Below are 17,090 nucleotides of genomic sequence, written 5' to 3' on the forward strand. Positions count from 1 at the left end.
TTAGAATCAATGCAGATGCAGCAGTGTGGGATTACTTTCCTCATTTTAATTTTTATGGCCTGGCTTGTATTTTTAGTTGAGTTGGTATGGTGTTAACTCAGGCTTCCCTTCCCCCAACAGCACACCTGATTCAACTAACTAATCAGCTCATTAAGCAGCACGTTCACAGTTAAAGCAGCCAGTCTTCTATGATGTCCCCTACCTTTTGGTTTAACAATGATATTTGCCCTACAATGATGTTTTGAGGCTTTTTGAGAACATCATGTTGTTTCCCCAGATTAATTTAATGTTAAGAAAACCTCAGTTTATATAAGGAGCTTTTTAAATATAGATAAGTTTAATTAGATGGACAATCAACCAACATTTTCCAGTGAACAGACTTGTAGATGAATGGTACTTGAAAGTTTGCATTATTAGGTCTAAAGTGATTTTTATAATTAACTACCGCACAACTCATTAGAATTATATTTTTAATAAAAAAAATGTAAGGCTCGTCTGTATGTCTGGCCCGATTCATCATCAATGTTACTGCTTTAAACAGAAGTAAATATTTATTGTTTAATTTAACATATTCTTTGTTATTTTACAGTATTTGTTATTTTACAGTACAGTATTTTACCATTTTTTCTTTGCATAGCACTTCATTAAACATGTTCAAAACTACTATATAATAGACATGAAGCTTATAATTCCTCCATAGAATTTTTGTCATATTTACATAAAAAATATTAGTAAATGCACTTCATAGTTGGAAAACAAATTGGTTTGTTTTCTCCACTGAGTCTTGTGACCAGCTTAATATTGTGCAAGCAATAATGCCAAGTGGAATGGGGCACTATCCTTTTGATTTAGTTACATTTTCTTGTTATTGGCAGTCATATGGGTTTTCCACAACTCATATTGACCTCTATAGTTCCTCCAAACTGCAGTTCCTTAATACTGTTCGGCACTTAACACAGCAAACCTCCAACTAAAAACACTAGAAAAAACAACAAAGGACATACTAAAAGACTGATTTACTCATCAATATTTTAGAGTCTATCTTTCTTTTACTGTATGTAATAAAAGACAGAGCAATTATGCACTTGGATTTGCTGAAAACATTATGTTTTTGTTTGTTTAGCTACAGAGGCAGGGTTTACTGTTTATCAATTCAACAAAAGACAAAAAAGTGTCTTTTTTTCAAAGGGTACTCAAACTTTTGCATAAGACTGTAGTGTCTGTAGTTAGAGATGTGGATTTGTTCAAACAGATTGTCCCAGGCTGGGCCGGCGCTCTCCTGCTCGAGGAGGAAGCCGAGGAGGCGGCTCAATGACCGTGTTGTTGGAGCACTGTGTGCTGCCCAGCATGACAGGACAGCCAATTAACAGGCATTAACATACACAGCGGGGCGTCCACTACACTCACAATGCAAAGGCCCTTAAAGCACAACAACAGGCCGGCAGTGTGTTTTTCATTAGCTGGTCTTCTGTTCCCTCTTAAAGACATGCAAAAAGAGATCTAATTAGGATGAGGCCTGAGTCACACAGACCCATACTTTACACTGCGGCCTGTAGTAGCTCTGAGAGGAGAGTGTGACTGTGAAACAGCGGAGGAAGAGTGAAAGACTGAAACAATCCAGCTTTAGCTCTTTCAGCAGCTGTCACTCAAATCTCTGCTGAATAGACTATACAAACACAAGTCTGCAAAAGCCTGCAGGTTCAAAGTTTCTACTGAAATCAAAGCTGGTATTAACTGACAGTTTTTCTCCACTTTTCTGCAGTTTTTACTCTTCCAAGAAGATTTTACACACTGTAAGAACTGACTAACACTCCAACTCAGATATAGAGCACATAACTCCAGAGAATTCAGAGCTTTATTATAGATGTGCTTCTAATTTTGTCCCATTTTCTCCCCAATTGAGCAGGCCAAATTAGGGCTCCCTATCACTAGCCATGTCCACGAACCCTAGGAGGCTAGCACATGCCTCCTCTGACGCACTCATTTTAAACTGCAGGTGGTGTAGAAAGCGCAGAACCCCAGCTCTCATAAATCAGCTATTAGGCCAATTATACTCTCTCAGACTCCAGCTACTGATGCCAAGCCATATGATGCAAGACTCAAACCATAAATATATAGATCATAGTGAAATTTCAGCCTCCGAATGCACAGTTTAAACTCCTCACTCAAAATCTCAGGGATCGGGAATGATGGCCTTTTGGCTGATGGCAGCAGCCCAATTCTCTAAAGGGTAAAAAGCCAGAAATATGTACTCTAGGACAGTGTTTCTCAACCTTTTTTCTATCACGTCACCCTTTAAATATATGCGAGATGTCAAGGCACCCCAGTTTACGGGGGGGGGGGGGGTGGGGGTGTGCTGGCGCAGTACTTCAGGTGAGAAGGGGGGGGGGTGCTGTTGCAGTACTTCAGGTGAGAACGGGGGGGGGGGGGGGGTGCTGGCGCAGTACTTCAGGTGAGAACGGGGGGTGTTGCTGGCGGAATATGAAATAAAATAGCGCGTCACAATTAGCGCGATTAGTGCTGCCTGTGAATTGGGACACACCCCGACACGAGCTGACTCTGGAAATGAAATATGCACGTGAGGCGCAATATTTTGACGGCACCCCCGATGAAGCCAGACGGCACCCCAGGGTGCCGCGGCACCCTGGTTGAGAAACACTGCTCTAGGACACATTGTGTCTCCACTCGTCTCCCATCTTGTCAATGCATAACTATATTGAGCCAACTTGTCCTCATGCAGTTCAGGCAAAACCTTAGCAGCTACAGACACATCAACTGAAGAAGATGTTCCAAAGTCTGATAGGTAGACAAAGATGAGGCATCCCACTGCTCTATTTTCATTCACCAATATTCAGCATGTCAAGAGCTAAAAGAGACATGCCATCACAGTGAATACAGAACCCCTGCCACGTTCTACAAAGCTGGACGCTTCTACTGCTCTTTCTTCACCAATGTTATGCCAATCTTAGGCCGTCTTCTCTGGGCAGCCTCAATAATAACTTAATAAATATATTAATAACGAAAACATAACGATAACATCGATTTATTTATTTATTTATTTCCTAACTGTTATTATGCAAAAGTATGGATTTTACCAGATATATATATCTCAGGATAATATAGATTTGACACACTGGTTGGCCCCTTATACAGAACACTTTCTATCAAAAGAAATATTTTGATATGGGGAGCTCAAGCTGGTGAAGCTGGTAAAGCTGATTAATCAGCTTAGCGTTTGACCAGCATCTGGGAAACTTTGATGTTTCATTTTGCAGTAATTGTTATTAATAAATTATTATTAGTATTATTATTAGTATTAATTAATTAATGACAAATTGGGGAAACAATGCAAGATCTAGATATTCAATACAAATAAATAGTGATGTAAATCTAACTGGTGTTACAATTGTAACTGGGAACTTCTGAAAGTGATTTGAGTGATCATATTTAGATATGATTTAAATGTATTTTTGTTGTGTTTACACCTGTTTAGAAACTGATACGCTAGATGAAAGAAGTGACTAAAAATTGACAAGTGCTACGGATACAGTAGATACTAAATTTTAGATAATCTTTACCTTTATATAAAAATATTGTACAAACAACTGTATAAAAGCTACATGCACAGCATCTTTTATAGTGTTATTGGTAAAAATAAGCATCTTCCTTCTTAACCCCAGCATTAATTACATCACTATTTAGTTGTCTTAAGCTTACAAATCTTGCCTTGTTTCCTTTACTTGCAATTAATTACTAACTTTAATAATTTTGAACAATCACTGCAAGTTAAAAAAAAATACCCATTGCTGGTCATAAGCTAAGGTGAACATAAAAACTTTCATTTGATAGCAAGGGTTCTGTGTAAAGGGCCAACCAGTGTGTCATTTAGGAGCATTCCAACGAATTTTCTCATAGCTGTATTCTCCACAGAAATATTTCTGGAAATTACATACTTTTTATTCAATGACCATTATAACTGCACATTTAATGAAATGGGAAAACACTATAAAAACGGCATTTTATGAGGTTTGTTCCCAGTTAAAACCTAATATGCAGGAGAAGAAGACGGAAGAAGATACCGTTTAGAAATGGCATCCTTTGGTCACAATTACAGGAATCTCTAGAAAACACCAGAAAAAGCAACAAAAGGAAAAAAACATTAACAAATACTAGGGATGCACTAAATTACTAGATAACAGGGCTATGTAAGTTTATATAGAAATATTGTTTAAACAATTCAATAATGTAAAAAAGGTCTATGCACAGCATGATCTTATTTATTGATCAACATTTTGAGAACTGCTGTTTTTTTATCATGGTAAGTCCTATAATGTGCATGTGTGTGTGTGTGTGTTCTATGTAACTGAACCGTGTGTGGGCAGTCTGTGCTTTATTACCTGCCGTGAGCTGCCTATAGTCAGAGAGCAGCCCTGCTTTTTTATCCCATTAGTCATAGAAAGCCCTCCTGCTTTGACATGGCCGTGATCACAGAGTCCTAATCCCCTCCTGACTGAGCTTTACTCCCACTCTACACACTCCTTACAGCTCACTTACACACACACTCACCTCACAGCTCCCTCAAACATGTGACGGATGAGCCTCACACGCCTACTTACACAATCCACTGACTCTATTGTGAGTGTGAATAGTGATCACAGGGAGGAGGCGGAAAGAACCTGCAGTGCAGATGGAACTTTCTCAACCATTCACACGATTTTCTTTTGAGTTTCTGCATAAATTTCACCTGAAAAGTCATGAGGTCTTTATCTAATCTGTACTCAAACATAGACTTAGTTAACAATGTTTTAAAAAAATGTGTATTTATAATGCATTTATTAAATGAGCTAAATTATTAGTGAGGTCAGTGTTAATACATTCTGAAACTTAAACACATAATTTTTTTAATGCATAAATAATTTTTCACTATGCCCAAATCTCCTGCCATATTTCACTTTGTATACAGAGCCTGGTGATTATTAGTGTTATTAGCAATGTGAACGTGATGCTGCTACTGCTCAGAAGTTCATTTTATATTCTACATTCATCTTTTTGAATTCAGATGGTACTTTAACAATCTATCTAAAATTAAAAAGACTATGAAACACACATATTTGAATATAAATAAAATCTCACTGTAATCTTACCTTGATTCCTTTATTTTACATTTAATATTTTACTGTAAATGTTAATGTTTTACTGTAAAGAAGGGAAAATGCAAATAACCACAATTAATCAGAGCCAGCTGTGTGATAATTTGCTATTTTATATATAAATTAGTTACTTTAAGTAGTAATTATTAATTGATTAACAGGCTTACAATCTGTGCAACATTAAATGTATATGTCCTAAAAGTATGCAAACCTGAGAATGAGAGTATGAGTTATTGTAAAGGGGTAATTGAAGTAATTTTGATTAAATAGGGGCGATTAGATGTAAGTTGAACAGGTTCTCTCATCTTTTAAAACCATAAACTTGAGGCCTCACCACACAGGTCTATACAATGTTGTTCTTAAGGATGTGAGTTATTAAAGCCCACCAGACTGGAAAATAAAACTACTTATTTAAATGAAAGTGTGCAAATATTTTGTGTCAAATGCACATAAAAGTTTATTGGACTGCCAGGAGAATAGTTTAAATCATTTAAACTTTAATTACTTCATATCATTTAATTTATGAATGTAAATAAGAGGCAAAAATGTAAGTGGCAAAATGTACTGGATTCATTTGATTAATCTTACAATTATTTGGAAAGTACAGGGCACCAAGGTCAACCTAAATAATACATTTTGGTCCTCAAACAAACAAAAATAGCCTTCAGATTTTGTTTTAGAATATTTTATAATATCTATAAAACTTCAGACTACACAGAAATCATATGAAAAATAACATATTGCACTTTTATTTCCTGTCATGCATGGGTCCACCCTGTCATGGCAAGCTACACAATAGAATCATTCATCTTCCTCTTGATTATATTCTAGAGGTTTTCAATCTGGTAAATCAAAGAAACTCAACATTTTTAAGTGGTCTTTTTTTTAATGTTTTTTTTTTTTTACCAGAGTTGTATATCAGCACGCCAACTCCGAGAAGCCTTAGTGAATTTAGGTCTTACTTTATGAGGTAAAACTGAACCAAAAAAGTCACACAATACACAGTATTACTATTATTATTGTTTAACAGACTGTACTGATGAGTCACATGGACTTGCCAGTGTTTAGAGGCCATATTCAATAAGGAACTCTAGGCTGTTCACAATGAAGTGAATCCAGTGGAGAGATGTAAATTAGCTAGGAGACAGTGGTCCATTATTACCATCTACCTGCTAGCACTCCATGTCACATTCAACAATGAAAACACATGGATACACTGGCAAGTTTCCAACAATGCTCACTGACTGTCGTTTACGGTGTTGAAGTAAGAAGATAATAAAATAAGCGTGCTGTTACTGAAGCATATGAGAAAGGAACGCTGCTGAGCTTTTAAAAGGAAAAAGGTGCTTTTATACAGCAGCACATACTATGCCTCTGCTGTAAAGGTCAGGTAGGCAATACCAGCAGGAAGCATTCGAAATAGACCCAACACTGCAGGAGAACACCCAGGAGGAGTTTCTGCAGGTGGAAATAATTTCATTTCCTAACAGTTTTTTTTTTTTTACAGAAAGAAGAACTTAAACTTCATGATATAAGTGCTAAGACTTTTGCTGCTTTATATTATTTTCATTTTGCTAGTTTTTGGGAAACAAGGCACAAGCTTATGAATATTTAAGGTAAAAATGACGATGAGAAGTAAGAGAACGCTGAGAACTTTGAGCTGGAGTTTGGTCAGCTTCTGCTGATCCTGGAGATCAGTCCAGTAGAGTCAGGAAGGAGAAATAACAAGTCAAATGGAGGAAATAACGAGTCAAATGGAGGAAATGGGGTAATGGAGGCTACACTACATCAATACATCAAAGACCCAACAGATGTTCCAGAACCAGGAAAGACTCCACCCTCATCTCTAATTAAACAATATGTAAAAAATAAAAAAATAAAAAATGGGAAGGGTAGTTTGGAAGGGGCACTGGCTGATGTATGGGTTTAGAGGCAGGCCAGGAGAGCTGATTCGGCTGAGCAGTGTGCCTCTGATAGCAGTGAGACGCAGTTGATTGGATACCACCAGGGGGGTGATGTTATTGATTGACTGATTTGCATATTGCGAGTTTCTGCTTACCAAATTAACAGGACACATCATCCTCACCTATAGCACAGTTGAACCTGTGACGGCGCTATACAAATTTTAAGCAAGACTGGTATGTTTCATTACTTCATATGAACACATTTCAGCTATTAATGGAAAATATTGTTTTGGGTTTAGTGCCTCTTTAATTGCCTGAGAACAGGGATAGGTCACTTTGGTGCAGTAATTCAGAAGTGCACTGTGAATGTGGGGATCTGTCACAGTCAGTGGAAAATGTGATGACTAGCTGCCCTAAATTCTGACATTAGCGAAATGCAATGTCTTTATATAGGATATTAGATTGCAAGGGGGGAGGAGCCTCAGGCATGTTCCTCACCAAAGCCCTTAAATAAAGGCTAAAAGCTTCAAGTCAGTGTGTGTTCAGTGATGTTTCACTATATATATAGTAGTAGTACCATATACCAATATCCTTTACTATGAAAATCCTGCTGAAGAATCCAGATCTTTATGCTTCATATTATTCTCATTTTGCTAGTTTTTGCAAAACATGCCATCAGCTTATGACTATTCAGGAAGAAAATGACGGTGAGAAGTGAAAGAAAACTTGAGGAGATAAGGTGATGAGGCTTGCGGAAACTCTGCATGACAGGTTAGTGAAATTTTTAAATTGGAAAGAAGAGGAGCGTCAAGCATGTTCCTCCTCCCAAAACACTTAACTAAAGTTAAGTCCAGTCCAGTAATATTCATGTTTTTTGAAAATGTCACCATATATAGTAGATATAGCTGGATACTCAGAGTTATCCATTATATTGCCATGAAAACGTTTGGGAACCCTTGGTCAAATTGGTCAAACCCTTGGTCCTGTACTATAAAAATACTGCTGAAGAACCCAGCTCTTGACCAGTTGACCAGTATGGTCTTGCTGGTATCAGTGTGGTGAAACTTGGCCATACAGGTGGTTTAGCTTGGTCAGGTTGATGATACTGGTAAGACCAGATAAACCATTTAACTTAAACAAAAACATACTCTATGCTGCTAGAGAACTGCTCAAAACAAAATGTTTTAGCAGGGTAGCCAAAATGTAACTTGAAAGGCATAATTTATTTTTTGTTTGTTTTAATAGGCAAGATTGGTTTCAAATTATACTCTTTTAACCTTTTACAGTTTCATATTAATCAACTTTGGCAGAACTACATCTACATTCAGTGCAGGTTTTTGCAGTGTTCTTAAGTGTTCCATGGGACATAACAAAAAGAGACATGATACTACAGGTGCATCTCAATAAATTTGAATAACATACTAAAGTTATTTGAGTAAGATGACGTGTCTCTTCAAACAATCACTGATTGTGGAAACAAAATCTCAAGCATCCCTTGATTTCAAAGTGAAATTCATAATTTACTGATGGTTAATGGCAGCTGGGAGAGATATGTCATCTACTGGTATTGGTCCACTGTGTTTTATCAAGTCCAAAGTCAGTGCAGTGTCTACCAGGAGACTTAGGAGTATTTCATGCTTCTCTCTGCTGACATACTTTAAAGAGATGCAGATTTCATTTTCCAGCAGGATTTGGCACACTGCCAAAGAACCAGCTGGTCTTATATAATATATTAATATTTAAAAAGACATACTGACTTTTGAATTTTCATCATCCTCAGAGTTTCACATTTTGAACTTAATTACTGAAATAAATTACATTTTTGATTATATACAGATGAGATGCACCTGTAGTTCCTGTCACATGACTTTTGGCAATTTAGCGTACAATTACTAAAGCAGGCTTTCTGCAAAAAAGGCTGATGTTGTCAAACTGCGGCGTGCTAAGCTTCAGATCATTAAGTCATTAAGTCATAAAAATGGATACGGAAGCTGAGCATTCATTTTCATTTATTTTTTTTAAAAACAACATTCACAACAGAAATCACAACTATATAAATTACTACAGTGAACACAATACACTTTAAATATAGCTCTGCAATCTTTTTTTTTTTTTCATTTAACCTTAAAAAATAAAAACTAACTCGGTTTCCCTCACAATGTGTTGCAGTCAGATGCATTAAAATACAGTGAAATCACCATCCCGGGCCTTTAGGTGCACTCCCTTTGGCATGCTGTCCCCTGCTGGTCATCAGTATACACTGTAGAACAAATGTCAGAGGCAAAGTCAGGCTAAAATCCCTGCGTTCCTGACACTCTACAGGTTACAAGTCCTTTTCTTTTTTTTGTTCATAGCTACGTATCTAGCTAATTAATAAATTATCAGTGCCTTTTCGGATTTCTTCCCTAAAAGTTAAGACTAAAAATTACACAACGTGGCATTTCTCTCTGCTATCATGTAATCATTATTATAACTCTATATATAGATCACAGCTTTTTTCACCCTGTCCCTCCCCATATATATTCAGAGACGCACACAAGACTCCTTCACAAACTAAAAACATGGTCTCTGAATACAACATACACTCCATCATCGCTCTGCTGTATAGGATCACTCACCCTACACAAGTCAACGTACAGTTAAAGTCTCTAATATACGAGACACAGAAGACTCCTAAACAAGGTTACAAACGCCCTGCTTAAAGAAACAGACTGAAAACAGAAACAGAGGTATTAGTTACAGAGAGTGGAAGAAGGAAGGAAAGAAAGAAAGGACATGGTGAAGGCCATAGAACTGCAGCTTACATCATAGAGATGAGCTAGCTATGTATGTAATACAATATCCTTTCCGCTTAGCCAAGCATTTTCCTGTTTAACTTTACACTTTTGCTAAATGACGAGAACCTCACTGAGGCTGTGGACTCTGCAGTTGGGTAACTCTGGGTCATTGGTGTTGATCTAGGATCTAGTAGTGGAGTATAGGAAGATTAGAGCAGTGTTTCTCTACACTGGTCTTGGACGGCCCACTGTCGTGCACATTTTAGAGCTTTTTCTGCTTTAAACACACACATACACATTTTAAGAACACATAATAGGTTACTAATGAGCTAATTAGTTGGATCAGGTGTGTTGGGAGCAGGGAAAACACTAAACAGTGCAAGGAAGTGGGACTCCAGGGCTGGAGTTGAGAAATACTAGATTAGAGAAAAGACTGTGAAGGTGCTCTTAGATCAACATGGAGGTGAAGATTTCACAAACAGATTGGAGGAGACAAGAATATAATGACAAAAACCCAGCTCTTTACCTTCTAGACCAAGTTCCAGACTATCAAAAGCCTCAGTTTGGGTTAGTTAATTAGCTAGCTAGCTAGAGGGCTAATCAAGCTAGATAACTAGATAGCTGCAGTACTGGCAAGGTAGTTCATATTAACATTATTTAAAAAAATATTATAATTATAATTATGTAATAAGTGCTTACCTTTTTTTTAAATCACTCTTTCAGGATGTCTTAGCTAGCTAAAAAGGTTTGGGTTTGGCTGTACTTAGGTCAGTCACGCTAATCATTGTTTTGGATGAAAACTGTCCCATAAATAACAACAATAATGATCTTAATACTGCATTTATACATTACTCTTAAAGAGCAATGATATTTTTAACTATAAAGAATATTCAGACAGTTTAACCGAAACATAAAAATCATAAAATATCATAAATGAATAAAACTTATAGAATAAAGTCACTGTTTTTAACAGGCATACTGGATCATTCACGCCAATGGGCTATTCATATTTAGTAGATATACTGAAGTCTGCAAAAATGATTAAGGTTCTGTCCATACATTGTGTTGGGTAGATATTGCTTTGTAGTAACAATACTCCCTTAACGTTGGGAAGCCTGTTAATTTTAAAAGTGAAATGTAAGGAACATGCATTTGTGGGATGAGCAGCAGAGCTGAATATGTGGTTTGCACCAATGAAAACTTTGCCAAATCATATTACTCTGCTGTTGCTATTGACACTTGTTTTGAGCTTCTGTTAACCCCAGGTGCTGCCACTCAGGTGCCTCATAAGGCTTTAAAAAAGTATAAGATTATTATTGACAAGGAGTATTTTTCCAACAAAGAAATAATCTACCAAACACAAATGTCATTATTTTTTGTGCTATGTTTTTAGTTACAGGAAGTTATCTTGAGCTACCGCAACACTATAGCTAGCTAGAGCTAGGTTAGCTAACTTAAAGGCAAATTTCTAACATTAGCTAGTAGCCAAACATCCACCCAACCATCAGTAGGTTATTTGCTGTAGGCCTAGCACAGCTTGGAACTTGGTCTACAGGCCTGCAACTACTGGCCACTACTGACAGAACACCTCCCACCAACTCTACTGCAATGCTAAAGGCTATTACCCAAATAACAGAAGCTTTTCACATGCAATTACAGCAGATAATCAGTACCTGCCTTACCACTTACCTCCACAGCCAAGCTGACGGCTCTAGATTAAGCTAGATTAAACTTTCACTCAGCAGTTCTCACATTACAGACCTCGCTCTGCTGCTCTGCATCCTGGAACCCCTGCCAAGCTTGCCATTGAGCTGATATCGACACTGCCCAAGCTTTGATACTGACATTGAGGTTAAATCTGGCTGTGCAGTATGGATTTAACAAGACTCTGTTTGTGTGAGACTCTGCGTGACTGTGTTGCCTGGCGGTGGGAGGGCTGTGCATCCGATGCCACATATACTGAACTGGGTTATACTGTGTAGGTGAGTCTCTTGAGGCATTGCTGCAGCAGAAGCAAGATATCTCCCTAAAGACAGCACAGGCTGAAGACACGCACACAAACACACAACAAGACTCCCGAAACACTGGCTTTCAGAGGACAGCAAGAGTTAAACAAGGGGTACGAAGGTGACATTTAGAATTTTTCCCAATATCTCTCAGTCACTCAACTTAAGTTTGACCACAATCTTCTGGTATAGCTGAAACCAAGCCATATACACACATTGCACATAATTAAAAACAATAAAAACCAAACTGAACGCAAAACAAGGAGATAGTAAACAATCAATCAAACAAACAAAAGAGGTAAATTCCAACCAGAAAGTTTTTTGGTTAGGAGAGAAGTCTTTAGAAGATGCTGCTCCAGTGTTTGTGGTGTACTCCCTCCCTTTCCTCTGCTCTTAGTGGTTTGAGATCTCAGTCCTGACTCAAACACACTCTTCCTCTTCATTCAGTCAGTACCATCCCATAGCCCAAGCTGTTATACTTGAATCATCCTGCAGTCTGGACCTGGATCATTCCAGTGTTGGTGCTGGGACCTTCATTTCCCTTTCAGATCTATAGAAAAGAACTGCTGCCTGAATCCCACCCCAACTGGAACTGCTGGGTCAGTAAAACTTTACACAAAAAAAAGGCTTAGAAGAGAGTAGGACTTATTTAAAGGGGACTTTCTGATCTATTGAAACAAAGGCTATCTGGCAGGCCACACACACACTTATACACACACTCACACAGCGGAGGCAGGATTTGAGAATGCAAGGCTGATAAGCTTGTAAGGAATAATGGGATAAAGAGGCCTTGTTGTGAAACAAATTTTAGGAGTGCAGAGTTTAGGAGAAGGCATCGTGATGCAGGGCCCTGCTTATGTTTTAACGTAATGTAACGTAATGCAATGCATAGATCAGAATGCCACTAATGCACTTATACACATCATTGCATTCTTAGGCTGTGGACTAAATGAGCAGCCCAGTGGAGAGAGTGATATTGCAGTTTCATTATTGTTTCCTTTTGTTGGATTTTGTTGGGTCAAGCTCAGAGACCCCCTACCGTTGAGAGGTTGTCTCCTGTACCCTAGGAATATAGAGCAGGGAAGAAATGCCCTGCTGCTGGAGCAATAAAGAAGTAAACATAGGCTACAACAAGTGAAAACACTTCACAGCTTCGATCCAGAGTGTAGAATGTGTGCAAACAAAACTTAAAAAAATAATTAAAAAGTAAAATTAAATTAAAAAAAGAGAGAGAGCGCAATATCACTGAGAAGACGACATGTTCCTGACCAAAGACACCCAAAGGACATTGGTGAGGAACTCCAGAACTCCCAAGATTTGTCATGCCATGTCAAGTACCACAGCACAAAGGCTGGAGACAGAGTGAGAAGATAAAAGACTTTATCTTCACGGACATCTGAGATGTGTAAGATCAAATAAAGGCCCACGTAGGAGTGTGTATGTCAGGCTGTGAAAAGGGGCTTGTGACCACAGAACACCGTCAGAGGCATTCACTGACACTAAGAGACAGAGAGGGGTCCAGAGATCCTGCTGTAGGGGCTAGGAGGGAGTTGTGTGTGTATATATGAGTGTGTGCGTGTGCATGTCTGAGGCCTTCAGCACTCCAGCGGCAGCAAAAAGCAGCGTCTGCAGTCCACAGCTTTGGGGCTTGGTGGCTGAGCCCTCTTTTTCCTCAGCTCCTCTCGACCCACAGAGCCACTCAGCCTGGCATAAGCAGCCTTATACTTCTTATCAAAAGCAGCTGGAATTTATAAAAACAGAGAGACACAGAATGAAATGTTACTACAAGCAGAACAACTATTAAAAGTAGCTGTTGATTTCTAAAAAACAGATATGAAAATGCAAAGCTGGTTGTGCGTTTAACATCAGGCTACTTACCAACATGGTCTTTGCCCATAGCAGCCAAAGTGAGGAACAAGAATTCCCTGTATAAACTCCTATGAAGAAAAAAGGGACATTAAAGAGAAAGGTAAAGTGCTACAGAGACGTATCTTAACTTTCTAATTTCTAATAAATTAATAATTATATCAATATACCTGTATGCTTAACATTTGTTTCTGTTGCTTCAAAATTGGGAATTTACAGTAGATAAAAAAATTAAATACGAGTAAATGTAGAGTACATTGTACAAAGTACAGTATATGAAGCATATATTAAAGCAGTATTTCTCAACCCTGGTCCTCGAGGCCCATTGTCCTGCACATTTTAGAGGTCTCCCTGCTTTAACACACACATTTGGGTTACTAATGAGTTCTGATTACCTGTTTAGGCATGTAAGGAGAAGAAAAAACACTAAATAGTGTAGGGAAGTGGGCTTTAAGGGCTGAAGTTTTATTGATCAGCATAGAGGTGAAGCTTCCACAAACAGACTGGAGGACAAGAATCTAATGTACAAAATCCCAACTTTTAAAAAGAAGCAAAGCAAAAAATAATTTAGAACTTTTCTATTGATTAACTCATCAATACCTTAATAACCAATGATTTTCCCTTTGCTGGTTGTCTTCTATATACATACATACTTTACCTGTCTGTAGTACCAATGTTATGGCAGATTGATGTACGGCCTACATTTACTTTTTGTTTATCATGTGGGATCCTTAAACTAAAAAAAATATCAAAACCAGTTCTTCACCTCTGTATCCGAGGAGTGCCGGGTTGCTTTGCAATGGTTTCCAGGAAGAGTGTGATGGCCTTGTGTACCTCGTTCATACCAACCCAGCGCAGGACTTCTTCCAGAAAGCCCAGAGTGAAGGGGTGGTTGTGCCTGCGCCAGCTGTAATTACGCATCTGCACGCCACCTAGTGGGAAAGAGGAGTTTGAAAATACAATAATTGTCTAAATCAAGAACTGACCTACATTATTATTGATGTTATTTGACTGAATTATTACTAATATCCCACTACGAGTAATACTACTTTATTACTTTAAGAACATCTACAAGGCTACAATAAAGACAAATGTTCTTACTGTGTATTCTCCAGAGCATATAGAGAGGGGGCCAGTGATCCGTGTCAGGTGTCAAAGTGTCCCATAATAACCGCACCCTTACTGAAGTGCCCTCTGAATTCTAAAATATATTATATTGATGTTACAGTAAAACATTTATAGAAAATCAATTTAAATGAATTTGAATTAAAATATTTATTACAGTCCATTAGTGTAGGAGTTTGAGAGTGTTACCTGCAAGAACTGTGAAGCTAATGGTGAAGCGCGCACCAGCTGCAGCAAGTTGCTGGGAAGGCCAAGCCGAGTGAAGTACCAAACCAAGTTCCAGAAGAGGATGGAGTGGCTGTCCAGCAGCTGGACCTGAGAGAGAACACTCTCTCCCTCGTTCTCCAGGAGACTCTCGAGCTCTTTACGCAGTACCAAAGGGCTCAGGTATGCCACGGTCACCTGAGGGGTGCCACCCAGGGATGAACTCTATACACACACACACACACACACAAACATTTATATAAGTACATCTGATATAATGGCACCTGAACACACTAAGTGTTTAGTAAGAGAACAGTGAGTAAATAAGCTCTTACCAGAGTATTACTGCTGTTCTCTGAGTATGTGCTGGTTTCTGAACTGGAGTCAAGCTCATTTACTCCATTATGCAGGTGAGGCAGGAAGACATCTTGACCACTAGGGGGTCTCATTGCACTTTCCACGTCATCTCCCAAGTTCAAGTTACGTTGCTCCAGGCTGTTTAGACAGAATTAAAACATGTAAGTATATAAATAAGAAGCCAAGAATTTAAATCGAAACTTTAAACTGTATGGTCAAATAGTCACAATCATTACTAGTACAAGTAGGAACATACACACTGTCAAAATGTTTGTGGCTTGTGTAGTGAACCGCCAATAGAACCTATTAACACTATGCCTAATGCCAGTTAAGCCCCTCAGCATTGAGCGGTGGAGAAGCTGGAATGGAAGTTCTTTGGAATGATGGTGCTGCTCTGTCCAAATCTTTTGGGATCTGTTCAGGAGTTGGAGTGAGGTGCAGGGGTTGTTAATCCACACAACATCCGGACCTCACTACTGATAGTCAATTAACCCTCCTATTATGTTCATTTATCAAAACCAGCAGTGGTTTTCCCAGGTCATTTTGACCCGTCTCATGTTTATTTATCCAAAGGATATCAGAAAAAAATCCTAACAAGCAGTGTGAATATTTTATTACCAACTCCACTGCTAATTGTTCTCATCAATATAACTAATCTTTAGTGCAATAGTGTTCCTTACCTCTAACAGATAATGGTTCAATTAGGATAATTCACTCGTTTTTCAAAAATATACATTTTTTTATATATTTCCCTACTTAATTACTTTTGAAAGACCAACATATAAAACAGTATTTTTACATAACATTGAATCATAAAATTGCAATTTTGTTTTAGTTTAGTTTTTGCAGGTGGTGTTTGCAAATATTTTAGATGAACCATTTTCATATTATTTGTTGATTACACTAATTAAGGCAAGCAGAAGAAGTTTTTATACTGAAAAAATATTTTTCTAACTATTCTATTTTTGATCTTCAAACTTCAAGACATAACAGGAGGGTTTATGCAATCTTATTCTCACAGCAATGCTCCAAAATCTAGTAGAAACACCGGGTAAACTTTTTAAATACCCTTGATTATACCCACTTAGTACATTTAAATACCCACTGTTTTCAAAGTAAAGAACAACTAGGTTCTCCTGTTTGTTAATCTCTGATATTTCACACTCAGTTAATCCACTTATCACCTTGTGATTTTTGAACAGCATAAGTTACCTGTTGACGGGGCCCCGGTCACAGATCTCAGCGTTGAGCAGAGGTACAAAAGTGGCTGAGCAGAACGGGCAGCTGGAATTAAGATTGGAGTCATCAGATGTCCAGCCAGCCATTATCTCCTCATCATACACTAGCGAGTTACAGCTCCGACAGAGAGAACAGCTCGACATTAACACCTGCACACAGAACAGACCTACATCAAAACTTAAAATTAGAACTAGTAAAGAAACAACGTAATTAATACTGTACACAAACAAGCAGTGCTGTAAAAGAGCTGTGAGTGTAAATAACTCTTTAATTAAGGTTTAAATTACTTGATGTTAAGATTCTTTACCTTTACTTTTACGAACATGATTTTACAAACAAGAAATCAAAGGTATTTTTTCTGTGCCATTGCTCATATAACATTTAAGGCACCTTTATTTATGTATTATTAAGTATCAGTACTACATTTTGATAATGTACTAAATATTAACTTTAGGCATTTTG

The 17,090-nt window shown here is 37.9% G+C and overlaps 1 protein-coding gene across 1 annotated transcript in view; it reads right to left on the minus strand.

Moving 5' to 3' along the window:
• Window positions 1-9,046: 9,046 nt before the first annotated feature.
• The window catches only part of LOC103038730 (DENN domain-containing protein 4B), a 54,599-nt gene continuing 46,555 nt past the window's right edge, over window positions 9,047-17,090 (minus strand). Inside the window, exons 23-29 of the mRNA XM_022673594.2 lie at window positions 16,602-16,777; window positions 15,368-15,527; window positions 15,018-15,257; window positions 14,805-14,904; window positions 14,470-14,635; window positions 13,716-13,774; window positions 9,047-13,578 (exon numbers count right to left, since the gene is read on the minus strand). Of these exons, the coding sequence (XP_022529315.2) occupies window positions 13,433-13,578; window positions 13,716-13,774; window positions 14,470-14,635; window positions 14,805-14,904; window positions 15,018-15,257; window positions 15,368-15,527; window positions 16,602-16,777 (1,047 nt within the window). The 3' untranslated portion in view covers window positions 9,047-13,432. The remainder of the gene's footprint in view (window positions 13,579-13,715; window positions 13,775-14,469; window positions 14,636-14,804; window positions 14,905-15,017; window positions 15,258-15,367; window positions 15,528-16,601; window positions 16,778-17,090) is intronic.

Source organism: Astyanax mexicanus, chromosome 6, assembly GCF_023375975.1.
Source record: "Astyanax mexicanus isolate ESR-SI-001 chromosome 6, AstMex3_surface, whole genome shotgun sequence".
NCBI lineage: Eukaryota > Metazoa > Chordata > Actinopteri > Characiformes > Acestrorhamphidae > Astyanax > Astyanax mexicanus.